General features: G+C 27.4%; 1 protein-coding gene across 1 annotated transcript; it reads left to right on the forward strand.

Moving 5' to 3' along the window:
- Positions 1-548: 548 nt before the first annotated feature.
- LOC145743391 (E3 ubiquitin-protein ligase rnf213-alpha-like) lies at positions 549-27,947 on the forward strand. The gene is made up of 69 exons (XM_082561338.1): positions 549-631; positions 772-920; positions 1,093-1,218; positions 1,451-1,595; positions 1,729-1,843; positions 1,918-2,053; positions 2,216-2,344; positions 3,200-3,347; positions 3,593-3,737; positions 3,895-3,937; positions 4,246-4,292; positions 4,484-4,532; positions 4,589-4,653; positions 4,863-4,905; positions 4,984-5,030; positions 5,305-5,347; positions 5,445-5,491; positions 5,673-5,721; positions 5,789-5,847; positions 6,009-6,051; positions 6,148-6,194; positions 6,321-6,369; positions 6,432-6,493; positions 7,105-7,180; positions 7,338-7,452; positions 7,570-7,706; positions 7,840-8,093; positions 8,176-8,405; positions 8,483-8,662; positions 8,733-8,925; positions 9,077-9,156; positions 9,309-9,447; positions 9,521-9,628; positions 9,715-9,816; positions 9,897-10,025; positions 10,237-10,405; positions 10,512-10,693; positions 10,950-11,076; positions 11,160-11,332; positions 11,447-11,651; positions 11,857-12,140; positions 12,265-12,427; positions 12,553-12,770; positions 12,865-13,057; positions 13,217-13,415; positions 13,758-13,901; positions 14,053-14,300; positions 14,619-14,849; positions 15,083-15,249; positions 15,712-16,006; positions 16,126-16,298; positions 16,390-16,543; positions 16,768-16,943; positions 17,049-17,174; positions 17,258-19,493; positions 19,560-24,426; positions 24,538-24,685; positions 24,745-24,914; positions 25,080-25,231; positions 25,368-25,467; positions 25,587-25,704; positions 25,863-26,071; positions 26,180-26,342; positions 26,429-26,473; positions 26,572-26,643; positions 26,717-26,833; positions 26,905-27,109; positions 27,290-27,416; positions 27,504-27,947. Exons 2-69 carry the CDS (start codon positions 806-808, stop codon positions 27,631-27,633), a joined length of 15,981 nt encoding a protein of 5,326 aa, XP_082417464.1. The 5' UTR covers positions 549-631; positions 772-805; the 3' UTR covers positions 27,634-27,947.
- The last annotated feature ends 18 nt before the right edge of the window (positions 27,948-27,965 follow it).

A 27,965-nucleotide genomic window follows, 5' to 3' on the forward strand; every position in this document is an offset into this window, starting at 1 on the left:
GTATAATATAACAGTAAAAACATTTTATGGCGTACATTGACTCTGCCTGGTACGGTTTGTCAAGGACAAATATTTCTAATAAATAAACACGACTTTTGTGCTTTAGAAAATCATTTACCGCGATTTCGAGAAACTTCGGTGCAATATTATTTATCGCTTTACTTGCATAACACCTCTATATGCTTAATGCATATCATTTTTGTTAATAATGCAAGTTTTATTTAGACCAAGACAAAATCAATTGTCACCAGTTTTTGGCATGTAATGTTTCGATACTTTATTTTGTATTATGGGGATTTCCCACAAAGCGAATTTATTTTGATATTTCATTCTTTGTTCTGTTTGCGCAACCAGTTTGGAAAGGTTTTTCCTTACATTAGTTAAGGTAATAAAAAGTTGCACCACTTGTGACGTTTGTAAAATTTTGTAAATTATTAAATGAAAAAAAAAATCTGCTTATAGACAGTTTAATATGACTTTGAAATTATTTTGGTTAGTGTTGGTAATGAAATTTGTTCCACATTTAAATTATTTCCATATATTTGTTTAGATATATATTATTTAAAAATGTGTTTTTAAAACCCCCTTAGTTAAAAAAAAAATTTATATTAAAAGAAAACTGGCTAGCAAGGTATTTTAAAATTTTTTCTACATATTTTATCAATATTGTGTTTTTTTAAATAAAAACTTCAAACATTTTGTAGCAATTTATTACTTTAAACTTTTGTTTAATTTATTTAACACAATTTAATATACCTAACTACTTTTTAGAGTTGCTAAAACCTTAGGGTTGCTAGACAGCTTAATGGATGTTGAAACACGATTAAGGTTTCTTGTGCCAATTTTGGAAGATTCACTAACTGTAGAGGAGATCGAGTCAGTTTATCATATTTTGTGTGAAAAAAGAATAATTTCTTCAGGTATATACTACTAATTTGTTAAAATTATAACATATATATAAAGAATTAGAGGTTTATAATTTATGTTATAAAAACTATGTTAAAGTAACAATTAAACAATAATATGCCCAGAAAGAATTAGCTTTAAATTGTTTTTTTTTTTATTTTATGGTCATGGGCAAGTTATTTTTAGATGTTAAACGAGATTATCAAAAAGAAAAGACAGCATCTTTTGTTTTGTATGTGGTCAATGCTCTTAGCAAAACAAAGCGTAAATGGGTATCTCCTTTTTGCGAAGCTGTATCTAAAACCTCAAAAGGTATTTTAATTTATTTGTAACATATTGAGTTTATGTAGAATGTTAATTGTTTTATTTTAGCTATTTATTATATTATAAAGCTAAGAAACATTTGTTTCAATTTTTTTTAACCTGAAATCTATATAAATTTTTATGTAAATTAAAAAATATACCTTATCATCATTAATTGTTTAAAGAAATATTAATTTAAATTCGTTTTAGGATTATTTAAATGTTGCTTATTTTTTTACAGAATATAATGTTGGTAAAGTAGTCAGATTCTTTTTGGTTGGTAGTTTAGAGACAATGGAAGAATTGATGTGGTTGTTTAAAAATTGGAAAAATCTAAAACATATTGAAAACATTTTGCAAGGATGTGATATTCTATCATCATTAAAGTAAAGTCTAACTATAAGGGTTATTTTTTGTTAAATAATTAGTTTAGGTCATGTTTGAAAATTGTTAGACTTTTTACAAGTGTAAAAATATTTAATAAATTTATAAACAACTAATGATTTTTTTGTGTTTTAGATCTAACCCGGATAAAGTAAAGCAGTTGCTTGGTATTGCTAACTATTTTAAAAAATTTTATGATAATCCAAAAAAGATAATGTTGCATAAGTTTATTAAGACCAAACTAGAAGAGGTATGCTAATAAATCATGTTGCTAAGTTTGGTAAAAAAAAATTATGAAAACCTGCAAATGAAAACTTAATTTAGGTAAACAACCAGGAAAAAAATATATCAGACATTCAAGTCTTGAAACATTTCAAAAGTTTTCTTATCTATAACATAACTTCCTCTACATTAAATGGTATTGCTGGGCACATGAAGTTGCAAAATTCTTTTTCTAAAAGTAAATAGAATGTTTTTTGGAGTTTACAAAAAATGATTGTTTGTTAAAGAATTTTCATGCCTATATAAAATTATTTTTTACTATTTATGCGATTTTTAAAACTTTTACAATGTTAATGCTTAATTTTTAATTAAATTTACCTAATATTTACTTATTTTATAGATGGATTTAAAAAGCTTAAAAGCATTGAGGAATTTCCTAAAAAATTGGATCATTTTTTTCTTAATTTGGAAAATTTAAACAACCAACTAGAATGGAAAAATGCTTTTTTGGATGCCTTAAACAAAGAAAGTATGTAAGCTTTATGGGATATTTGATATTTTGTAAAATTTAACATTTTTAATACAGGGTTAAAAAATAATTGATAATTTAAAAAAAACAGTCCCATGACATTTAAACACATTCAACTAAACCCTTTCATTTGAACCCCTTAGAATAAACTCCTTTATCTTAACTCCTTACATTTAAACATCTTTTTCTATACCACTTTTTTAAAATCTTGTGTATTTGAACCCCTTACGTTTAAACTCCTTTATTTTAACCCTTTACATTTAAATCGCTTCATCTGAACCCTTATATCAAAACTTCTTACATTTTAACCCCTTACATATATACACCCGACACTTGAACCCTTTTATCTGAACCTGTCAAATCTAAACATAATGTAAGTGGTTTAGTTGTTAAGGGGTAAAATGTAAGAAGTTTGGGTAAAGGGGTCAAGTTGTAAAGGGTTCAGCTGTAAGGGATCCAATTGTAGAGGTTCAAATAAAGGGTTTCAGATAAAAGTGTTAAAATTTAAAGGGTTAAAATGAAAGGGGTTTAAAAGTAAGCGGTTCACATGAAAGGGTTAAAAAAAAAGTTCAAATAAAAGGAGTTTAAGTGTAAAGGTCTCAGATGAAAGGTCTCATTTGAATGGGTTCGAATAAAAGGGATTGAAGTGAAAAAAGTTTAAATGTAAAGAATTTAAATAAATAGGTTTAAATGAAAGGGTTTTAAATGGATGACCACCATAAAAAACACATGCTTATTAATTCTTTCAAAACCATGAAATATAATTGTAATAATGTTAAACAACAAACACTTGCATATGTGATAAGAGTTAAATGTCTACATCCTGTTGTAAATTTTTATTTCATATCTAATCAGAGATGGACGAATTGCATGAATTATTGACATCATGGTTTAAAAAACAGAAACCATGGTTGTGGTGGATAGTAGAAAATGCTGATATAATTTTGCAAAAAGAAATGACTATAAAAACTAAGTTACCGGATTTGAACAGTTATTTGACAAGGTGATTGAATTTTGTTATTTCTTGGCACTCAGCTTTTTTAATTTATATGTAATATTATTGGATTTTTAAAATGGTCATAATGTACATTATCAATTAACTTTTTTTCCAACAATCTTAAAAAAAATTGTTAACTTAATATGCTGTGGCTTATTAATCATAGTTAAAAAAAGTTTTAGAATTTACTTCCTTTTTGAGCTAGTACCAGCAGTGGAAAAAAATAACTACACAATAAATTTGTTCTAAAGATATAATGGTATGAGATGGCTGCAACCATTTATTCTTATGATTGACTCCCTTAATGAGATTAAGCGAAAAATTGTACTTGAAAACATTGAAAACATTATAGGTGCACTTGATACTTCAAATAGAGAAACAAAAGATACTGCTGAGGTTTGCATAATTGTTATTTACATTAATTTGTTAAATTTAATTGTTACATTTATATTTTTTAGGTGTATTTAAAAAAAAAACTCACTCTTTATATAACTTTTGATCTAGCTGTAATTTATTATTTCCATATAATAAAAAATGTTACTGTTTACTTTAGAACGAACCATCGACTCCAACAAAACAGGTTAAACATGATGCAGGTAATTTTTTTGTAGTTAGCACAAAAATTGCAGTATATACCTAAAAATTGCACAGGATCGAATAAATTAAATAAATCAAATAGATCCATTAGATCAAATGGATTGCATTTGTTTAGTGTATACCAATTAGATAAGGGTTATGGTTTAATTTATGCGATTTTTTATTCCTTCAATACATGCGATCCATTCAGTCAAACCAGTCTATTCGACCCTGTATATCATATATGCACCTTAAAAACTATGTATTGTTGTATTAAAAAGTTAGTAATTTTTAACTTTCCTGGTCTTATATTGTTTAAATATTTAAGATAAAAGAGAGCAATATGAACATCAAAGAACATCTCAAAACATTCAGGTAAAACTTAATTTACTTGTTTAGTAAACAAACAAATAAAATACTTTTTTTATATGAATCTTATATTATTCTTAAATATCTTCTTAGTTTGATGTCTACGTTATATCATACTATAAATTTTGGTAAATAAAAAAAGTGAATTTTGTAAATAATAAGTATAAGAATATTTTCAAATAATTAAACCCTTTTAGATATTGCCAAAATCAAAAGAAAGTTCTTTACAGCAAAAAAACAGTACAGGTAAATTAAATTATTTTGCTCACTTAATTTTGTTTAACCCAAATAAAACTTTTTAGATTTAGGTGTTAGCAAGGAGCAGTGCCAAGTACCTAATAAAAAACAAGTTGTTGAACAGCGTTTGGTAAATTACATACTTTTAAATTTATTTATTAACAATGTAAATTATATCATGTCTGTTAAAAGCACTTGTTTGCAAAGATAAAAAAAAATTATAGTTTACATTACAACTTTTTTTCATGTATTTGTAAAACTGGTCCAATATTATACATTGTACATAACTTTCTGTTTTTATAGTAAACTACTAAATTAAAAAGTAACTGTTTATTTTAGAGTAAACCATTAACTCCAAAAAAACAAGTAGCGCATGATGCAGGTAAAATTTGGTAGTTTTGTTTTAAAAAATTTAGCATGTTCTAACTTTACTAGTCTAATTTTTATATAAACATTTAAGATAAAATGGAGCAATATGAACTACAAAATACATTCTACAACATTCCGGTAAAACTTGATTAATTTATTACATAAACAAAGGCAAAAAATACCAATAAAACAGTAAATACTTTTATACAAGCTAAATTAGTTTTAAAAACTACATTAGATTAATGACTATGTTATAAAATGAATTTTGTTAAATACAAATGAGTAAATGTTACAAATAATAAGTATAATTAAATTTATACATAGTTACTTTATTTTTTTTATAAATTGAACAACAACAACATTTTAGGTGTAAATTATTATTGATATAATATAAAATAAACTGCTTCCTTAGAATGAACCTTTAACTTCAACAAAACAAGTTGAACATGATGCAGGTAAAATTTTTGAAGTTAACCAAAAATTATGTTTTACTGTAATAAAAAATATTAATTTGATCTTTTTTATTGGTTTTATTTTGTTACAATATTTAAGATATAAGAGATCCATATGAGCTTAGGAGTACATCTAACAACACACAGGTAAAACTTGATTAATTCGTTTAAAAAAATCACTAACCACTTTTTTTTGATAAATCATATATTAGTTTTTTTATTTTAGTTTAATGACTCTGTTATACAATAACTTTCGTTAAGAAAAAAAGAATATTTTTTTTGTTTATAATAAATAAATCAAATTTTATATTTTGTTACGTTATTGTAGACTGCGCCCAAAACAAAACAAAAAACAAATCAACAGAAAAACAGTAAAGGTAAATTGTCTACTTTTGGTTATTGAATTTTGTTTAACTTACTGATTTAAAACTAAATTTGTTTCAGTTGTGGATATGGAGCAGGGCGAAGTACATAATAAAAAACAAGAATTTGGACAACAGTCGGTAGTTGATTTGCATTTTAAAGTTATGTGAAATATATTGTAATTCACAAATTTTGCAATGTTTTTGTAAAACTGCACTTTTACCTTAAATTGACATTTTTTTAGTCTAGGTGTGAATTATTAGTGATTTATAATGTAAAAAGTTAATACTATAAACTTTAGAATGAAATATTAACTTCAACAAAAAAGGTGCCACATAATGCAGGTAAACTTTTGGTTGTTAAGCATAACAGTTATTCATTATTGTTTTAAATAGTAAATATGTCTTATTTTACTGATCTTATTTTGTTAAACTATTAAGATAAACAGGGAACCCATATATTCAGAAGTACGTCTCAAGTCGTTCAGGTAAATCTTTTCTTACTTTTTTAAAATTTTTACCTTAATTTCACACAACTCATATAAGTTTTGTGGAAAATAATGTTTTAAAAAGTAAGCATGAATGTTAAATCTAATACAGTAATCTAATTTTAGACTGCACCAAATACAAAACTAAAATCGAATCTTCAAAAAAATAGTACAGGTAATTTGTATGTATTTTCCTGAAAAATTTTGTTTAAATACTTAAAACTTATTTTAATTTAGCTGTTGATTGGGAACAGCATCAAGAGCATAAAAAAAGAAAAGTCTGCAACCAACCAGCCTCGGTAATTATTTTTTTACATGGTATAAGTGATGTAATATATTGTCTGCTTCCTGATAGAACCTTGTATTTAAAAAAGCTATATTGCAAAAATCAACTTTAAAAAATTCGATATTTTAAACCTTAAAAATTTGTGCAAAAATAACTAAACTTTATAAATTTTTGCCTATGTTTTTATTTACCCTTAATATTTCAAAAGATGCAAGGATTAATTTTTAAGTTTAAACTTTGAATTTGGTTTTATCAATTTAAAAGTTATAAGGTTTTTAGTGTAAGTTTTAATTTGTTTTTGTTTGTACATAGGCAATATTTTTTTTTAACATGTTACACAGTCACATATCTTTATTAACATGTTACACAGTCCTATATATTTGTAAAATACCAAGAAACAAGTTTTATGGTTTAAAGTTTTTAAAAAATTATTTTTTTAAGATATCAATAAGTCACAAAAATTTTTTTTTTATTTTTTTGTTATTTTTTTACAAATGTAAAAATCAAATTTTTTGTCAAATTTTGAGTTATGCGGTTCTAACAGTAATGCAAAATTATTTTAATTTTAACCTTCTTTTGGTGAACTTCATGGTTATTGACTTTTGTTTTAAAATATGTTAAAAGCATTTCCCGGCAAAATTTTTCCATGAAAATGAGACAGGTAACTCACAAGAATCCCCACTTTCATTAACCAAAATAGGTAAGGTTAAAATCACTAAATATTTGCTTTTTGATTAAATTACTTAACTAAACTATTTCAAGCTTTTTTAAATTTAAAACTAAGCTTTAAATATTTTTGCAGTAAATATATTTAGTAAAAATGTTCAATATTATAATATATATTTAACCTTATCAAGGAACAAGAGTAGATTTTTACCTCCTTGTGGAAGATTATATTTGCTTCTCTAAAACAGTTAATGTCTACATTAATGCAGATTTTTTTGCTGGACAATTAAATTTCAATAAGAAAAAGTATATTTGTTTTTTGAACATTCAAGTTTACCTAAATAAATTTTTAACTTAAAGTAAAAATATTTTTCTTTTTTTAAATGTTAGTAAAAATTTTAAACATTTTTATTGACTTTAAAGAAACTACTATGAAGGCTCATATTTCGTTATTAATCCAACTACAATAAAATATAAGTACCATTATAGCAATGGCTCTCAACAAATTTGGGAAAATCTGCCTGGCAGTCTTGAGAACAACCGCATTTTTGAGTTTACAGGTGTATATGTTATACAATATTTAAAAATTAAATATATATTTTCTTACTAAAAAAAATTATTAAGTTTGATAGAAATCTATTGTTTTTTTCAGTTTTTTTCAAATTTATGTTTAATAAAAAAGTTTTTTTTTAGATGACAACAACGTTGTGAAAATATTTGATATTTGTAGTTTTTCAAAATATATGATAAAACTACATGAAGTTAATTCTATGTATGGTCGAAATTTATCAAAGTTTTTACCCCATATGAATTCTCTTGACTTTAAAAGTAATCCAAACACTATTATTATGTTTTTATCACACATTGAAGACTTGTGGTTGTATTATTCAAAACCTTTACGATTAGAAGAAGCTCCAAATTTTGTTCCATCTTTGCAGCCCAGCATGGTACTTTGTACTATTAAAAATTATTGTTATAAAAACTTAATTAACTTTAAAAACTTAGCTAACTTTTTTATTTATATTTTAGAGATCTTTATTGTTTAATTATGTAAGAAATTCTAAACCAAACCAAAACAGTGTAAATCAACTGCTGGTGATGACAGTTATTATGGTTCTAGATACAAAACACAATATTGATTTTAAAAAAAATCAGAATTGGAGTAAAACTTTAAGTAATATTTTAACTTTAACAACAAGTGACAAAGCTGACCTAGAAGTTTTGTATTCCAACATGACCAATTTGTTTAAAAAATATAGGTAAAATTGGAATTTAAAGGTGGTTAATTAAATTATATAAACATTAGTTTAGTTGTTCTTATTAATTTTTAATAAAGGTTACAAGACGTTTTAAAAAGAATTGTGGAAATGCTTCCCTTTGTTTTACATCGAATTTTTTTATTGCCACTTGTTTTTTTTCTATTAAACAAAGGCAGTATTACTTACAACTCTGAAATTTGGAATAAATCTAAAGAAATACTAAACCTAGATGGAAAAATAGAAACCAAAAAAGAATGGTAAAACAAATGTTTTTGTTACTTCCTAATAACATTTTAATAAAAACTGAAGTATGTATTTTGGTAACAGGAAACTTATGGAAAAAATGCCAATCTTTAGAAATCTAATACCAACATGTTCTCAAATAATTGTGTTTTACCAATCTTTGTTAAATGCATTTGACATGATGGTTTTACTTGAAAAGGATCCTAGTTTAATGCTCTTTTTTAAAGTTAACATTTTTATGGATGCATTACATAAATCGGAGTTTTATGATCTAATGGTAACTTTTTTAAATAAGTATAATTAAGATATTTAAATTGTGTAATTTTATTAAAATAATAAATATGTCTGCAAATTTTTATACAAAATTTTTATTTTTTTTATATAAATCAATGTTTAAAAGTCACACAGGTAATTAACAATATTTTTAGAAATTTACTGGAAGTGCAAAAACAACTGAGTGGGTTTTAACTACATTGCGATTTATGAATAGTGAAAATAGTAACACTAAGTTAGTTTTTTATACTGTAGTATACATTGCCAAGTAAACTTAAACTTTTTACATTTTTATTAGCAAAATTTTTGTTTTACATTTTTTTATTGTGTCTTTTGGCATTGTTTTAATTTTTGTTTTAAATTTTTTAATGCTGTGTTTCTTGTTAGCATTGGCACAAAAAAATTTGCTGTAAAACTTTATCATACTTCAACTGATATAGTTAAAAAAACCTTAATAAATCCAATTTTTGTTGAAACAACCAAATGGATTTTGTCTGTATTTTTTCTGGTGCTGCAGTTTCATAAGGTAACAGAGTGTTTTTTAAGAAATAATAAGTTTAATTATCTAACTTTCAATTATGAAACCTTTGTTTTAACAGAAGCATGTTGGCTCAAATGATGATTTGTCATGGCTTATAAAATTACTTCAAAAAACAAATTTTCAAAATAATTCAAAAAACAATCAAGGATACAAAACACGAATTCAGGTTTGATAATATATTGTGACCTTTATTGTAAATATTTTAATTTAATGACTTAGGGTAATGACTAATTTTTATATAATAATATTTAGTTTTGGAACTTTTTAATGGACTTGGACATTGAAGGCGAAAATATAAATTTCAATTTTTGGATTTCAAACATCAAGCAAATTACTAAAAATTATTTTTTAAATGTAATTTTTTTAAATACTTAAACTATTGTAGCTTGGCATCAGAAATGCATTATTTTTAAAGTTTGTTTTCTATGTTTTAGGTTATTAATGAAGTAGATGAATTTGTTAAATATATAAATACCATTGACATTTGGGAAGCGAATAGAGATGTACAGTCCTGCTTTTACGATGCAGCTTATGAGTGTCTATTAAACAAGTCTGATCAAAAAGTAAGTTGAATCTTGTTTTCTCTGTGTAAAATGAATGTAACAAAAATTGTGTTTCATTTCAACATACTTTTGCCTTTTATAAGCGACGATATTGTGAGAAGGGCACTATACCTTGTTAAACATAATTACTATCGGTTTTTCAAAAAGAAAAATAGTATATAGTTTTGTGAAATAAATAAATAAAAATTTTTGACCAGTTGATTATATTTAGGAAACTTCGTTTTATCAATATCTCAACCCATTGAACTATTTTAAATCAAAAAATAGTAATGTTGTTAAAATGTTTGAAAAGTTATTTGACAAGCAGTGGAAATTATGTGACAACGATATAATACAGTTTATTCATTGGCCATTTTTGGTTCATTTCTATGAATTATTTGGTAACAGAAAGTTTTTTTTAATTATTTAAATGCTTATGCTGTTTGGGTACAAAATAACTGATATGTTGTAACTACTTAAAAAATGTTGTCGTTTATATATGTACAGATGATGCTGCAGCTCAAAAAAGTTTACTACAATGTACTCTTGATCTTATGCAGAGTGTAAAAATCAAACTTGAAAAAATTTTAAATCATTTGAAATTTGGTGACATTACGTTATTACAACTACAAAAAATTGTGGAAGCTCCTGATGTATTTTTAGATTCATTAAAAATTTTTGAAAAAAAGGTGATTGCTATTTTGCTAGTTTTGTGATCTTGATTATTAGTACTTCAAAAAAAGTTAGAGTGGTATATTATTATCATATGAATATGTACATTTGGAAATTCAAAAATTATTCATAGGTGTAAAATTTTTGTTTGAACGTACAATTTTTCCCAGTGTGATTTTATGTTTGTTGGGCACTTTAATGTAAATAGTTTATAGTCTTTAATTAAAATTATTAAGTATAAAATGAATTTACTGAATTATATTTTAACTTAAGAATAACACAATTCTTGAAAATGTTCGAACTCTGGTTGATGTCAAAATAACTGAATTGAAGAAATTTAACAAAATTAAAACAAATTCTGAATATTTTTTTAAATTATGTCAAAATACTTGTTTAACAGGTATGGCCTGCAATTTAAACATTGATGTATCTGCAATAACATTTTTTTAACAAAATCATAAAACAATTACATTAAAATTTTAGAAGATACAAGAATTGATCATATCAACAAATTGCAGCTTCTTTTAAATCAAGATATTTCGGAAATGAAGTGGTCTTCATTATTTAGTTCTGTTGTGCAAAATCCAAAAGAAAATGTTTTTTTAACTTCAGATCCGTATGTACAAAAAAGCCTTGCTGAAATTCAACGTTATCAGGTATGGGTTTTATTTAAATTTTCTAGACAAAGGCGGTATAAATTCAAAACATATAATACCTTGAACAACATATAATATAAAGAGTAAAAGTATTATTTTTTATTCATGTTAAAGGTCAAAGACACCCCACTTTTGCTATTTATGTGGAAGAATCTAATAAATCTACCAAAAATAGATACTACTAAGGATGATGATGCTAAAAATAGTGATTTTGAACATGATACCACACCACCTACTGTTTTAATGAAACAAATAATTGACTCAGTGTGGCTGCCTTTAAAAGAAAAAGTTTATGAATACAAGGATTGTATAAAAACAGGTAAAATAATTTATTTTATAGACCAAAAAAAAGAAATAAAATTTTTCTAATAATTTAAATTTACTGCAATTTATATATATATATATATATACTTCCCCTTTTATAATCATTACTAAAATTTAATTTATTTAACTTTATACTAAATGACCTAAAAAAATAACCCTCTTGTTGTTTACCTTATTTTATACCAACAAAAATATTCAAGGATCTGTATCCTTTAATGAATTGGAAGAAATGCTGTTGTATGAAACTTTCAATGAGTTAAATTGCACTGAAATTTTTGATTTAATTTATTCTTTTGATGATGAAAAAAATCTTGAGCAAAATGCTGAAGAACTTGAACAAAGCCTTTTAAACAAACAGATCAGAAATCAACAAATGCTGGGTTTTTTTCAGATAAAAAATTACATTACTGATATAAATGTTATACATATATTGATTGAGGTACTTAGCTTAAAAGAAAACTTTTCCTTTTTGGACATTTATGAGGTATTTCTTTAATATTGTGGTATATTTTTAAATAAAATAAAATGGAACTAGATTGTTTAGTTTAAAATATGTAAAATTAACAATATTTAAAAAAAATTTTTAAATGTATTTAATTTATTGGTAGATGTCTAACGAAGAACTACATACAATGCCAATAGCAAAAATGCCCATTGATGTTGTAAAAATTTGTGATGAAATGAATAATTTTGGTGAAAATGATTTCAAAACTCTTGAACATTTTTTGAAACAAAGAGAACTGATTAAATGGCTAAAAAATAATATGAAAGGTAAAATTTAACTGTTAAAATAACTATTGTTTTATGTCTTGATAATTTTTCTATTGCTTCTATATAGATTTGGCTATGCTTATGCTAACTGCAAAATTTAACTCCTGAGCTAATTATTTTTTTAGATCGAGGTGAGGTGAAGGTCCTGAGTGATTTAGCAATGATATCAGCTGGTGAATCAACATTGGAAGTTGATAAGGTTTCATGTTTTGTTAGTTCTGTTAATGGATTTGCCCCCTTATTATTTGATCTACAAAAAAATGCTACCTTTTCTGACATTATTAAGGCAATAAAGGCTGTAATGGATAATAAAGAACAAGATGCTAGATTTGACAAAAAATGGGTTTGTAAAACTACTTAATTGTATACTGCTAAATTCTCTTACTTTATTGCCTTATATAAATATTTAAAAACATTTTGTTTGTGCCTTTTTACAGGAAACTACAGGTCAATATCTTGGTTGGTTGGAAGAAATAAAGAATATGCATGGTTCAGTAGAGGAGTCTTCCTTACAAATTGCACAAGATATTATTTGTAGAGGAATGTTTCAAATTGGTGGAGAAGAGGCAAATAAGCCTTCTCTTTCCAACTCTCTGCATCTGAAGATTCGTGCAAAAGAAGAACAAAATAGTAATTCGTATACATTTTATTGTGATTTACCCATATTTAAACTTTATCAACTTGATTTTGTTGAAATACATTTAAATATTTAAAATTTTAGATATATAAATAACTTTATTGGGTTATATGGTATATTTTTTTTTATCTTATTTTTTTGTATTTTTTTAGATGATAAGCAAATGAGTGTAGAAAAGCTACATGAACTTAGGTCTCGTTTAATGTTAATTGCTGGGGAAGCACAAAAAGGTTCAGAAAATGTGAAAAAATTTATCGACATACTTGCTGCTGTCGAAAATTTAACTTTAGCCTATGTGCAACTAAAATCTTCCGGCTGTCTTCTGTTTAACAATTGGAAAGCAACACTAATGTAAATCTTCTATTTTTGTTTCACCATACTATCTTTTTTTATTTTATATTTAGAATTTATTTTAATTCATTTTGGATATAAAGAAAATGATGTGGGAAGGCCGACTTTTGAGCCTAAACTTAGAGTAATATTTGTTATTTTAAACCTCTAATGTTACTTTTGGTAATTTTGGATGGTATTTAATATATTTGCTTTATGAATAATCTTTTGATTGTTTTTTGGCCTGCCAGGGGGGGCTTGTATCATTTTTTAAAGGGTTGCTACGACATGAAAGCTGTGAAGTTAAACTTATACAATTAACATTGTTATAAAAGTATTAAATTTTAATTTATGTAATATTAGATGTGAAAGCTCTGATAGTGAAAGCAAAGAAAATTTAAATCTGTTCATTAACTTTGATAAAGAAAGTCGATCTATTGTTTGTGGCGATGATGTAATGAATGAGATAAAATTGCTAACTGGTGTTTTTCGGAAAGTGCATACAAAGTAAAGAATATTTAAATTATTTTTTTAGATAGAATGCTAATGTATTTAAAGTTGCACTGTTCATGTGGGTTAAATAACAATTTAGAAAAAATTTAAAAAAATTTAAAAAATTTTTATTTCAAACCAAAACAAAAACGCTCTTGTTTAACAGGTGGAATCATAGCCTAAATGAAAAACGAGAAATGTTTTATGAACTTAACAACTTTGGTATAAAACAAATCATCTATCTTTGCAAAAATTTAGCAAATGTTGATTCCAAAAAACCTTTGCCTGACCAGGTTTATACACTTTTATCTTGTATAAAAATAGATGTTTCACATGATGATATTGTAGAAAGCTTAAGTGAAGCAACAAATAAAAAAAATGATGTTGATATGACTAATGAGGAGCTAAAGGAAGGTATTTTTTTATAGCCATACTAACACTGTTAATAATAATTTGTTCAATTTTTTTTTGTATATATCTTTATCCTTAATGTGGAAAGGTCGAATGCGCGACTTAAACATTAGAGTAACATTAGTTACTCTGACCAAGTCTCGAGTTGCCTTTAGCAGTTTGGAATTTTATAAAGCTTTTAATTGCCTGAGAGCAGTGGGGTTTAAATCCACAACCTCATGGTGATGTAGCAAGTTTTAAAGTGAAAAGTCTTTTATTAAAATGATACATTATTAATAAAATTTTTTGCTTATGGTACTTTAAAAAAAAATTGTTGTGTAGAACCGGAAAAAATTGAGAAGGCCCCCATTGAGAAAAAACGAGAATTGTTTGACAGCCTATGTAAAGAATTTGATGATGAGATCATAATTAAAGCAGCTGTTCAAGATATTGGGGAGAATGATGATAAATTTGAATATGAAAATCGATATCTCTGGGTAATGGAGCGTGTATATGATGAAGAATTTGAAGATGAAAAAAAAAAGTTGGCAGAACAGTTTGACAATGAAATAGGTATGGTATAGATTATGCATATTTAATAGAAATATTACCTTCAATGTGAATAAATTCTATAACAAGGTACTTTATTAATTATAACTATTTGTTTGTTTTTTTGTGGGTATAGCTATGTATGATGTATAGTACTGATATTTTAACATGAATAATAAATTTTATGGAGGAAATTTTGTTTATATATACATGCTTTTTTTACAACTAACATTATATATTTTTTTGATTAATATTAGGGATTCAGTTAAATGAGGTAGCGGTGTTGGATGCCATTGTTAAAGATCAATCTCCACTTACCCTACAAAAAGTTGTTGAAATGATATTAAAGGATGACAATTTGTCTGCAAACAGACCAAGTGTTGCTGTCAAAACTGCATGCACTAGATACATTGAACAAACTTCTGTAAGTTTACTAAGTAACATAATATAGCTTGGTGTACGATTTTAACCACATGGCTTTACCACATATGGTTTTTGGTTTGATTTCTACTTTTTAAATGTCATATGTGCCTTTAAGTTAGATGTATACAGTACTTACGTATGGTTATATTAAACTTTTAAAAATAATTGAGGGAGCCTCGATACACCAAAATTTAAATAAAATAAATAAGTTTTGTTGCTTTCTTTCTTATTACTTAGCACATACTACTATTTGTTTTTTTTTAATATTTACTCATTAAAATTTGTATATGATTGTTAGCAACTACATATCATCCCCTCATACATTAGTCCATAAGCACAGTTAATAATTCATTTTTTTGAATGGTTACCTTAAGGGTGATTTAAGATAGTTAAAACGTTTGTCTGGCTGTCACAATAGGTTCTAAATAAAGAATATATTACAAGGATATTTGTTTTTAATAAGGTAACATCTTTAAGTGACTGCATCAGTTTGGAGCATCTAGGAATTTTTCTTCAACATTTATCGACAAAATCCCAGAAAAAATTAGTTTTAAGGGATTTTCCAGAAACACTTAATATTGGAATGCCTAATTTAATTGTTTGTCCAAAGGGAGGCTTGATTTCATATTTACTTGCTTTATATGAAAATTCAAAGGATCAGCCATTACCTACAACCTCCGAAGTACTTATATGTACTTTAACAACAACTCAAGAAGAAATTGAACTTTTTCTAAGAAGAGCTGTCGGTAAAAGTAAAGGTAATTAAAAATTCTAAGCCCTTGAATTTATTTAAAGTAATTACATATATATTGTTTTTTTTTATACTGGTTGTTTTTAGATAAATTATTTTTTTATGTTTTACACCTTCTATTTAAAGGAAGACTAATTTTTTCATTGGGAGCTGCTGAGAAATTGTCTTATGAGCTCTCAGAATTCGTGGACTCATTTTTAAAAAAACTTGAAAGTACACAAAATAATTGTAATCCCAACTATTGCCTTGTTATTTTAACTGAGGCCTCAGAGCATTATATTTCCCAGTTTTTTAATGAGGTATGTATAATTAATACTTATCTGTGATACCTGCTACACAATACTATATTAGTTTTTATGTTTTAATTAATATACCCTTAATACTTTTTAGCAAAGGGTTGAATACAAAATAAATGCTGATAATCAACTGTTAAAAGACTATGTCAGTTCTCAAATGACTTGTGAACAAAATCAGCTCAGCCCAGCTGCAATAATGAAAGAAGGGCGTTTAATTGAATTAGTGTTATCTGAACGTGCTGGGCTTGGTATATTTTATTTAAATAAGAAATGTTTAACATTGTTTTACTTTACGTTTTTTCGATAAGTTTTATTCATTGTAACCACCAGTGTGGTCACCTAAATTTTTTTGTTAAAAAATTGTCAAAATGGAAAATTTTTAATCTGTTTAGTAATGTTAAGAATAAATTTGACAAACTTTTTAAATAATCACATTTAATTTATCTGATTACTTATCCCTGATTTATATTAGGAAAATCATTGTACATTTCTCGTCTAAAAGATCGAGTTTCAAATGGTTGTCATGTTACTACTATTCGATTTTTGGAGAAAAGGTTAAATGTGGATGAAGTTTTAAGTACCCTAGTGTGTGCTAAGAATTTTAAAAACAATTCTCCACATTTCATTCATTTTGATGTCACTCCTTCGGTAATTCAAGTATATATTAAAAATATCATTTAAACAAAAATTCCTATATAAAAGAACTATTGACTTATCCCAAATATGCAGTTAAAAATTAAAACAATAACGCAGGTAAGTGAAGGGCTGTACACTTTCTTTCTAAACTTGCTTGTTCTTGGATCGGTTGAAGACAGTTTGGGTATGGTGTGGAGACGTAATCAAAACCATGTTTATGTTATTGAGTATACTTTTAGTCAGGTTTGTATGAAGTATAAAATATTTAAGTCTATCTTTATAAATTACATTGATGTTTTTACTATATTAAGTTAAAATTATTGTAGAATAATGCAATTGAAGGAAGATTTCTTGACCTATTACCACAAGTGCAATGTTTATCCCCGCTGGAAATTATAGATAAAGGAATATGTGACCCTAATGATGTTACTATGGATGTGATTAAATTTCGTGATGAGATGTTTCAACGTCCTTATCAGTATTTAATGCGTTATAAACGCCATGAAAATCTAGATGGATTTATATTTCAAGGTAGCAATGGAACACCAAAAGATTGTATTCAAACACTGCTTAATGTTTTTAATTTAAGAAATCCAACCTGGTCAGAACTTCGACATTTTTCTAGCTTTCTAAATTGCCAACTAAGAGATTGTGAAGAGTCGTTGTTTTGTAATTTGGCAACAGTTGGACAAGATTCTGGTTTATCTGGTTTTAAAAATTTTGTGGTGAAGTTTATGATCGAAATGTCGCAGGAATTTGCAACACCTTCCTTGCTGAAAAATAATAATAAGAGTATCAATGATGTGTTAAAAAACCATCAGTTAGAAAAAAAATGGGAAGAGAGCACCCATCCTTATCTTTTCTTCAATAATGATAGAGTATCAATGTCGTTTATCAATTTCAGAGTAAATTCTACAGGAATTATGATTCATCCAAAAACCTTGCAACAAATGGATTCTGCTGCAATTATGTCTACAACCTTGTACAAAGGACTTAAACTACAAAATGTTAATCTTAATCAAGATTATGGTAAACTGTCTCGAAGAGATAAAATGCAAACACTTATAAAAGTTTTAGGCGTAGAAAATGTTGGTGAAGAATTTGATCCAGATCCTAGCTATGAATTAACAACTGACAACGTACTTAAGATCTTGGCAATACAAATGCGTTTTCGTTGTGAAATTCCTGTAATTATAATGGGTGAAACAGGCTGTGGAAAAACTCGCATGGTTGAGTTTATGAGTAAGTTAAAACTAGGCAACCATCAAAATCTAAAAAACATGATAATAGTTAAAGTTCATGGAGGAACAACAGTTCAAAATATACAAAGTCATGTTAAAAATGCTGCAGGTTTGGCGAGAGAAAATTACCGACGAAAGCCGAAGGTTGAAACTTTGTTATTTTTGGATGAAGCAAACACAACGGAAGCAATTTATGCAATTAAAGAATTTGTTTGTGATGGAACTGTTGATGGGGTAAATATGCAAGCCCCAGGTTTATGTATAATTGCTGCATGCAACCCTTACAGAAAACATGATGAGGACACCATAAAAAAGATGGAAGAATCTGGTCTTGGTTTTAGAGTACGCACTAAAGACACTTCTGACAAACTTGGAACAATTCCAATGAGATGTCTTGTTTACAGGGTAATTGCTTTGCCACCAAGTATGCAACCACTTGTGTGGGATTTTGGTCAGCTTAACTCTGATGCGGAAAATGCTTATATTCGACAAATGGTGGACCACATAAAACTGGGAAACAATGTTAAATTAGGTAACAATAATGTAGGTTTAGTTGTTGATATTTTGGCATCTTCACAAGAGTTTATGAGACGCCATCGAAGTCAATGTCGATTTGTTAGTTTAAGAGATGTAGAAAGATGTTTAACTTGTCTTGACTGGTTTTATAAAAACTCAAATTGGCTTTTCGAAGAAAGAAAGGAAGAAAAAAATCCAATAGATAGATTAACATGGTCATTATTGCTTGCTATTGGAATGTGTTATCATGTAACTTTGGAGGAACGAAAGGAATATCTAGAAGAAGTTAGTAAATGTTTAAACAGGCATGGAATTCATATGACACAAAGTGATATTTCATATGAGATTACATTCTGTCAACAAAAATTTCTTCAGGAAATTGAATTGGATAAGGAAATTGCATGTAATGAAGCTTTACGGGAGAATGCGTTCATGATGATAATGTGTGCTGAATTAAAAATCCCTCTATTTGTGATTGGAAAACCTGGAAGTTCTAAGTCTTTGGCTAAAACTGTTGTCACCGATTCAATGCAGGGACAATCATCAAAAACTGAATTTTTTCGACATTTAAAGGAAATTCATGTTTTATCTTTTCAGTGCAGTGCAGTTGCTGATGCTGTTGGTATTAAAGCTGTGTTTAATCAATGTGCAACATTGCAAAGCAAGCGAGATTTAAGTAAATTTGTGGCAGTTGTGGTTTTGGATGAAATTGGCTTGGCCGAAGATTCACCAAAAATGCCTTTAAAAGTCCTACATCCCTTGTTGGAGAGTGGTGTAAATGAAGAGGAACTACTTGCAAAAAATAGTGTTAGTGATAATGAATCATTATCAGATAGTGGTGATTGTCAACAAGATAATCAAAAAAATAAAGGTTTTGGAAAAGTTGGATTTGTTGGAATTTCTAACTGGGCATTAGATCCTGCTAAACTAAACAGAGGAATTTTTATGCAGCGAGGTTCACCTACCGAATCTGATCTAGAACTTACAGCACAAGGAATTTTTAAATCTACTAACAAAGAATATGAGAAAAATGTGAATAAAATAGTTACTGCTATAACAAGGTCATATACAAAATTGTATCAAAGCCAAGATCAAGAATTTTTTGGTTTGAGAGATTATTATGGATTGTTAAAAATGATTTTTTATGTTGTTTCCAAAGATGAACGCAACATTGAGTTTCTTGATGTTGTGAATGCAATTTTAAGAAATTTTAGTGGTGGAAAAACTGATTGCATTAAAATATTTATGAAAGATTTAAAAGAACTTTGGCCTAAACTCACAAAACCACGTTTGACTTTGGAAAAAATGATAATTGATAACCTTCAGTCAGTTAATACACTTGAAAGTCGATTTTTGTTGCTACTGACTAACCAATATGCTGCTGCACATCTATTAACACAAGTTATTGACACTTCAAAATTTCAATTTATTTTTGGATCTAGTTTTCCTCAAGATAATAATTATACAGAAGTATGTAAAAACATCAATCGAATTAAAATATGCATGGAAACTGGTTGTACAGTAGTTCTTCTTAACTTAAGAGACCTTTATGAATCTCTATATGATGCACTTAATCAACACTATTTAACCTTTGCTGGTCAGCGTTATGTTGATTTGGGTCTTGGTGGGCACCGAGTAAAATGTCGGATTTCAAATTCCTTTAGACTTATTGTTATTGAAGACAAGAATGTAGTGTACAATGAATTTCCAATTCCATTAATAAATCGTTTAGAGAAACATATTTTTACAACTGAAAATGTTCTTCACCAGAATCAGTTGACTTTAAAAGAGAATTTGGAAATATGGGTAGAAGACTTTGCACAGGCCAATAATTTTTTGCTTACAGATGTTTTTATTGGATTTTCTACAGATAGCATAGCATCAGCTATTTTGTCTGCGTCACATGAAGTTGGGGAAAATGATGTAAATGTTTCTTCCAAATTTAAATTGCTTAGAACTTCAACTATTGATTCTGTATTTCGTTTGGAAAAATCACTAACAAAGGAAGCTGGACGTTTAAGAAAAGAATATTTTAGTAAGCAAGAGCATGACCACCTATATTTTCTTATGAAAAATATTTTAGGTTCAGACAACCCCACTCTTCATCAAATTGAAATAACTTCTTTTTCAAAAATGTTATCTGAAAGTGAAAAAAATAAACTTGCTTTATCTTTGGGTTTAGAAAGCACTTTTATTAGACTACTTACATTACAGCAATACAAAACTGAAAATGATTTTTCAGCCAAAGTAAAACTATTTTTTGAAAATACACTTAAGCATCAAAATGACAAATTTGCACGCATTTTGTTAATACAGTGTGCACAAGCAGAATCTAACCAAAGTCTGATTGCTTGTTCAAAATATAGTGTTAAAAACATTATTCAATCTGAAGATTTTAAAGAACTAACTCATCATATAGTTGTTGCATTTGTATTCACAACAGAAAGAAATTGTGGTGGGTTGGTAAAAGACAGTGATAAAGTTAAGGGGCTAATTAGCATGTCAAGTCCTGATTGTGCATCAATTTTTGTAGATGAACTGCGAGTTGGTGTTGACTACATTGGTCCTCCATCTAGAATGTGGTTTAAAAAAATAAGTGAGGTGATTAAAATCAGCATCGATAACAAAGAAAATCAGCAAGAAAGGGACAATTCAAATTTTACCCAAGCTGGATTTCTTCTTGACATCAATAAACTTGTAGAGGCTTGCCTTCCAGTTGCGGTATTAAAACTTAATGATCCCAAACAGCACGATGCTACATCTCAGAGGTTAAAAGCTCTGTTTGGAATCCTGAAAGAGGGGCGAATTTGTAAACATTTTCTTACAATAATTTGTGGCCACATATACACTGTTACAAAAGCTAGAGATGAAACAATACCAGAAAATGATTGGGCAATTAGAGAAGCTTGTAATCAAAGAGCTTTAAATGAGGCTGGCACTTTTACTAAAACATTATGGCTTAAAATTAAAGAAAAAACATCAACTGTCCTTGCAAAAATATTAAGCTTTATTGATGAAGATGAAAATCTTTTAATTCTGTGCAGCAACAACCTAGAATATGCAAATCTTTGGCTTGAGATGTTTAACAATACTGAACTATTTTTATTAACCTGGACCGGAACTGAATCAAAGTTTGATGTCAAAAATCTTCATGGTGCAAAGTTTCCATTTAGTCGTAGGATTATCGAGTTTTTTAACAAGCATTGGATGCTACCAGACTTAAAAAAAGATCTTTTTGTTTCTCGCCTTCAAAAAACTAAAGTGTACCAAATTACTGCCACTACAAACTTGAAAATAAAAGATGTTGTAAAAAGATTTACAAATGATCTTGTGTATTTACATTTTTGTAAACAACTTGAACAGTGTGGATTGGAGGCTGTAGTGTGTTCTTTACTTAGCATTTTTTATTGCCAACGAAAGATAAAACGAGAAAAAGGGGATAATTTTGATGAAAATGCCCTAACAACAATGTTCATTATTTTTAAGCAAGAATATATTTTAATCCAACATTTTTGCTCTCTTGCATTAATTGCACCAGAAGTTCTTACAAAAGAAAATATAAACAGTTGGAAATTACTTCAAAATGATGCTGAAAACTTTATTCTACACACTCTTTATTTTGAAAATATTTTGGATAACACTTCTTTTCCTTTAACAACGAAGGATGCAGGACAATCCATTGCCAATGTCACAGTATTTTCCAAATGGACACAAAAATTTAAGAAAATTAAAATTATTGCAAACAGTATCTTAAAAGAATCCACTGATGATAAATTAAATTTAAAGTGGAGATCACTTCTTTTTGCTGAACTTTTTCTTAACCAACTTATTCCAGATTCTCTTGATAAAAAGCTATTTAAAGGTTATTTGCAAGTGCTATCCCCTTTGGCCTGTCGTCTTTACGCTGGTTCAAAAATGAAGGGAGGAATGAACACTACTCAGTTTTTTAATATTGTGCGCAAAAATATTTCTTTGTGTATTAAAGAAATCTTTCTAAGACTACTTTTGGGTTGGAAAAAAATAAATTGCATGCAATGTAAAAACTCGATCAAAGATCCAGTTGTGTTTCGATGTCAACATTTCAGCTGTAAACATTGTATTGATCTTCACATAAAAAGTCAAAAAAGAAATTGCCCTGTTTGCCATGTTGATTTTGAAGATGATTTTGATCTTGCACCATCTGCTTTATCATTAGAACAAAGTGTAGAATGGAAAGCCTTCAAGTCCAATTGCACAAGCTTTTTTTTGGATTATTTATTTAACATTTGTTTTTCAGAAACAAATTTAAGTTCAAAAAATATTAATGCTGTTGTAAAAGATGTATTGCAAGAACTTGTTATAGGCAAAAACAACAAAAATCAAAGTGTATCTTCAAAAGCAACTATTTTTGATGAAACTCCCACAATTCGATCTTTTATTTTACAAGTTTTAATGGAAAACTTTTCAATCGAGGTCGAATTAGTTTTTGAAGAACATTTTACTAAAGCAATTAATAAACGGGAGTTAATGGCTATATTTGTAAAAAGCAAAGAGGATACTATATGGAAAAATATGGGCAGAAACCTATCGATATTAGATTTTAAAAGGGAACTTGTTAATTTAATAAAAAGATATGTTGAAAATATTGAAAGTGGGGGATTTGTTGGTCAACTTTATTTTGTAGCACATTTGAAAGTTGCAGTAAAATTGGTATTAAGTGATATTAAACAGGATGCTTTTGATCTGGAATTTGCTAGAGAAATATTTTGTACCGATGATAACAATCTATTGAAGGAATATTTGGTTAAATTAACCTGTTTGGAAATTGGTGGTGAGGCATATTCCAATTTAGTTGAGGATAAATCATTGAATTTTCTTGTTCCTGATTTGTTAGTACAATCACTGAATGATTCTTTATTTTCAAAAAACATGTCCACTTTTACTGCTGCTTCAGGTAATGATTATGTAGCAATGTCTGATTTGTTGCTTAATTATGATGCAATAAATTTTCCTGTAACAGCTGAAAAACTAAAAACCGTGGCTTTAAAATCAAAGGATTCTTTTGTTCAAGTATTGTTATCATTTTACAACTGGTTTAAGGTAGATACTGAAATTGATGTAGAAAAACACAACCTATATACCACGCTTGTTGACAACTTAGAAAAACCTGAACAGAATTTTGTACTTTTAGAAACTAAACTTATTCCCATTTGTACAACTTTAAAGGGCACTTCTTGGATGATTGAAAATATCAAGGATCTCTTTGTGACCACAATTTTAACAATTAAATTTGGATCTCCCAACAATCTGTTAATGAACGAACTGAAAATACTTTTGGATCAACCACAATTAATACCATCTCTTTTTTTGGCAACTGTTCCCCAATCTTGTTACTTTGATGTCATTAAAATAGTTAAGTTATTCAAAGAACGCTATGGTCGTCCACCAAAAAGTTATTTGTGTCCTAACAAACATCCATATTTTGTGGGGGATTGTACAAATGTTATAGAAGGTGATGTTAAATGCCCTGATTGTGGTGAACCAATTGGAGGGATAACAGAAGGAGTTTTGAAACCTGGAAATACTGCTGGTGAAATAACAGAAGCTTCTTATAAGGGTTACCTTCTTGCACCACCGACTAAAAGGCCAAATTATGCAGTACCGGAAAGAGATATAAATAAATTGGATGTGTCCATTATTCGATTTTTTCTTCATGCCTGCCTTCTTTTTAGTTCGGAAAATGTTACCGGAATTGAAGGGTAAACTTTGGGTCTTTTTAATGTAATAACTTTTTTGTATGTAAAGTTTTTTTTATGTAGTGATTTTGTACATTTAAAAATGTGACAAATTTTACAACACATATTTTACAGAAAACTGGATTTTTTACAAACTGTTGAAGAATTTCTGTGGTTGCAAATGGAAAAGGATTTACAGCAGCTTGCGAATGGTTTAACTAGAAGCCTAGATGATACAGTTCTACTTTTACACCAGATATTAAAAAATATTCGGCAGACTAACGTATGAAAGTTTTGTTAATTTGTTGTTTTGTTCAGTAATATAAACTTGATTTATGTTAGATGGAAAATGACATACCTGGTGCTACTTGGCAAACTATGGAAGGAAGAAGAAAATGGGAAACAGAATTTCACAAAAGTTATATAGAAAATGTTTTTAAAAATTTTGATGTCGAGATAGCTGAAGCTCGAGATCTATGTTTAACCAATAAAAAGGAAAATCATTTACACAAGTATGTTGTTTATCCAGTTTAATAAGCCTTTTTCATATAATTTAGTTTGTATGTTTTAAGAAATAAACTTATGAAATATAAGCACTTAACAGTATTTATTTTGTTAATTTTTTATAAAAAATGGTTATAAAACAGTTGCTTAACAAATCTGTTTAATTATTGCAGCATTGTATATGAAAATCTTTCCCAAGAAAACATTATAAATGAAGAAACCCAGGTTGTAATGTGGAATTCTCCATGTCTTTGGAAATATGAGACATATGCAAGTGTTGATCACTTTCGACAAAGTTTGGAATTAAATGTTTCCTTGGAACAACGTAAGTTCTTTATAGGTACAGTTTAATACAAAGCCTTATGATATGTTTTTGTTTATTTTATAGCGAATGATGCTTTTGTTATTAAAATGATTTTAATAAAAAACAAAATCTTTCAGAAATTTTTTCAATCTTTCAGGTGAGGGCACATTTTTAAAGGAAATTTTGAATAGCATTGGCATACCATCTATTACACACTTTCTTGATATCATTAATGTCCAGGAAGGTATTATTTCAAGGTATGTTACTTGTTAATTGTTTTATAAAATTTATTGAAGCAAAACTTTAATTGTGTTTGTTAACACCAAAAGAAGTATTTAAAGCTAAAAAAAATAATATTTTGTTCAATTTGTTACAGGTATGGTAGTGTAATTGACACTGTAAATAATGATTTAACAGTATATGATTATTATTCTGATGGAAAATGTACAATCCCAGAAGAAAAGTTTAGCAATTATTTTAGCAGTTGGAATGCGGTAAATATTTTGTACTGTTAATTTTATTACTGCCATTACCCACTGCAAAAATGTGTAGCATAAGCAAATTCTGTTACATGCTTTACATACTAGTTTAAAAAAAATGTTTTTTTCAAATAGTCTATCACAAGAAAAAATTACATGTTCTGTATCTTTAGTTTAAGAAAGATATCCTTCACAAATGTAATCCAAGTGAAGAACTTAAACATTTATTTGATATGGAAATAACATTTCATAGCCCTGTCCTTATGCTACTTCCTACTAAGACAGGAATTGGCCAATGTGCTAGGTTTCTAACAGAGCATATTGTTAAACTACAAAATCACTTATTACATTTTTGCCGAGAAAACACCAAAAAGTCCCCAGAGTAAGTTTAAATGTTGAATTTCAGCTTATTCTAGATTGTTATGTAAATTTGTTTATTACTTGTGCAGAAAACTTTTTAATATTTTTTGTTTTATATTTTAACTTTTAGAGTCAAGTCAGTTTCTATTTCTGAGCTTACAATCCATGACCTAATCTGCTTTGATGACGAAAAGTTATTGCCATTTATTTTGGCAAACGCTGAGCATAAAGTACTTCCAGGATTTAAAAATAAAACCTCAATTACTTATAGAATTGCTTCTATAGAGAGACAAGTAAATAAATGTTTATATAAACCAAATTTATTCAAGAAGTTATTTGGGCAGTGTAATATAAATCAAAATAAATAAATGTTTTTTAGATGTTGGAAAGATTTATCTATTTCAAAAAGTTAATAGATGAAAATGTAAGTATTATATTTTTAAATGATAGAACATAGTTTTTTTTGAAGCATCATAAAGATTATGTATTAATAACTATTTTTAAATATAATTATATTTTTAGACCTTGCCATTGTTTGAGAAGCATCACAAGCTAGAAAATGAATGTATGGAATTAAGAGAGAGTATGAAACAAGTAAGTTTTACTAATTTATTACTGTGAACCATGTTTAACTTATAAATAAGCAAATGTTTTATTTGTTTTTAAGGTTTGTTTACCAAGTAAAGATTATCAAAAGTTTGATCGAATTATTTCCAAAGCTGCCTTAGTTGATATTTGTGAAGGTCTCCGTACATTATCCTTGGTGATTAGTTATTTAGCGAAAGTAAGTAGTTTATTTATTACTTTTTGTAAGAAATACAAAATATTTTGAATAAATTTTAAACTTTTCTGTAGATAAACTGTGGTAATGATTTAAATGAAAACTTACTGCAAGATTTTATAACAAATGAACTAATGCTTCCTGTTGAAGAGGCAACTATTGTTGGTGTTCCTAAATTGGCTAAACTTCAACATACTTTGGCTATATTTGAGAGATTGTCATGGCAAAGATCAGTTAAAAATGTGCTTTCTGGAAATGATCCATTTGTGGAAGTTTTAAGTAATAATTAGTAGTTGCTTTATTTAAATATTAACTGTTATTGCGGTAATCCAAAAAAATTCAGCTACTTTTTACCAATTTTTTTAAAGTTATTAACCTTATTTTAAAGTATGTTTTATTTGTAATTTTCAGGATCATAATATAAAATATGTGACTATACATAAATATGTGTTTTAACAGGTTACCAAGAAAATGTTGAAGATGTAGAAACACTTCAAAACATTTTGCTACCATTGGATAAGCAGCAACTGCAGATAGAAATGAATTCACTTTTAAATTTAAATAAAGGTCTTGCTCCTGAAGGAAGGTAAGAAAAAAATTTTATGTAAAAGTTTATTTGCAATTTTTTTTTGTATCAACAACCACAAAGTTTAACTCTTTATTAAATGTGTAGGTTAAAGGATTATTTACAAGAACATATTGACCAAAAGGATGGCAATAGTGAATGGTGTGCTGAATTGTCAGATAATTTGTGCATAAAACACATTCCACACATCTTTAGAATTTCACTTGATAGAAATTAATGATTATGCATAAATAACTGTGTAGTAACTAAATCTGTTGTCCTATGAGGACTATATGCATATCCTGTAAATTATTATAGCAAGTATATTATTTTATTTTTTATCTAATTTTAGTAAGCTCATGTTATATTGTGATTTGGATATTCTAGTTTATATTGTTTGTATAGAGATGTTTGTTTTTAATTATTCCATTTCTTTATTTGCATTCCTAGTTTTTTAATTATACAAGCTTTTGATTAAAATTTGTTTTCTGTATATATATTTTAGTAATTACTGGACACTTAAAAAAACTTGTAAATAAACTGCAATTGGGTAAAAAATTGTAGTTAAAT

This window comes from Corella eumyota, chromosome 2, assembly GCF_963082875.1.
Source record: "Corella eumyota chromosome 2, kaCorEumy4.1, whole genome shotgun sequence".
Classification (NCBI taxonomy): Eukaryota; Metazoa; Chordata; class Ascidiacea; order Phlebobranchia; family Corellidae; genus Corella; species Corella eumyota.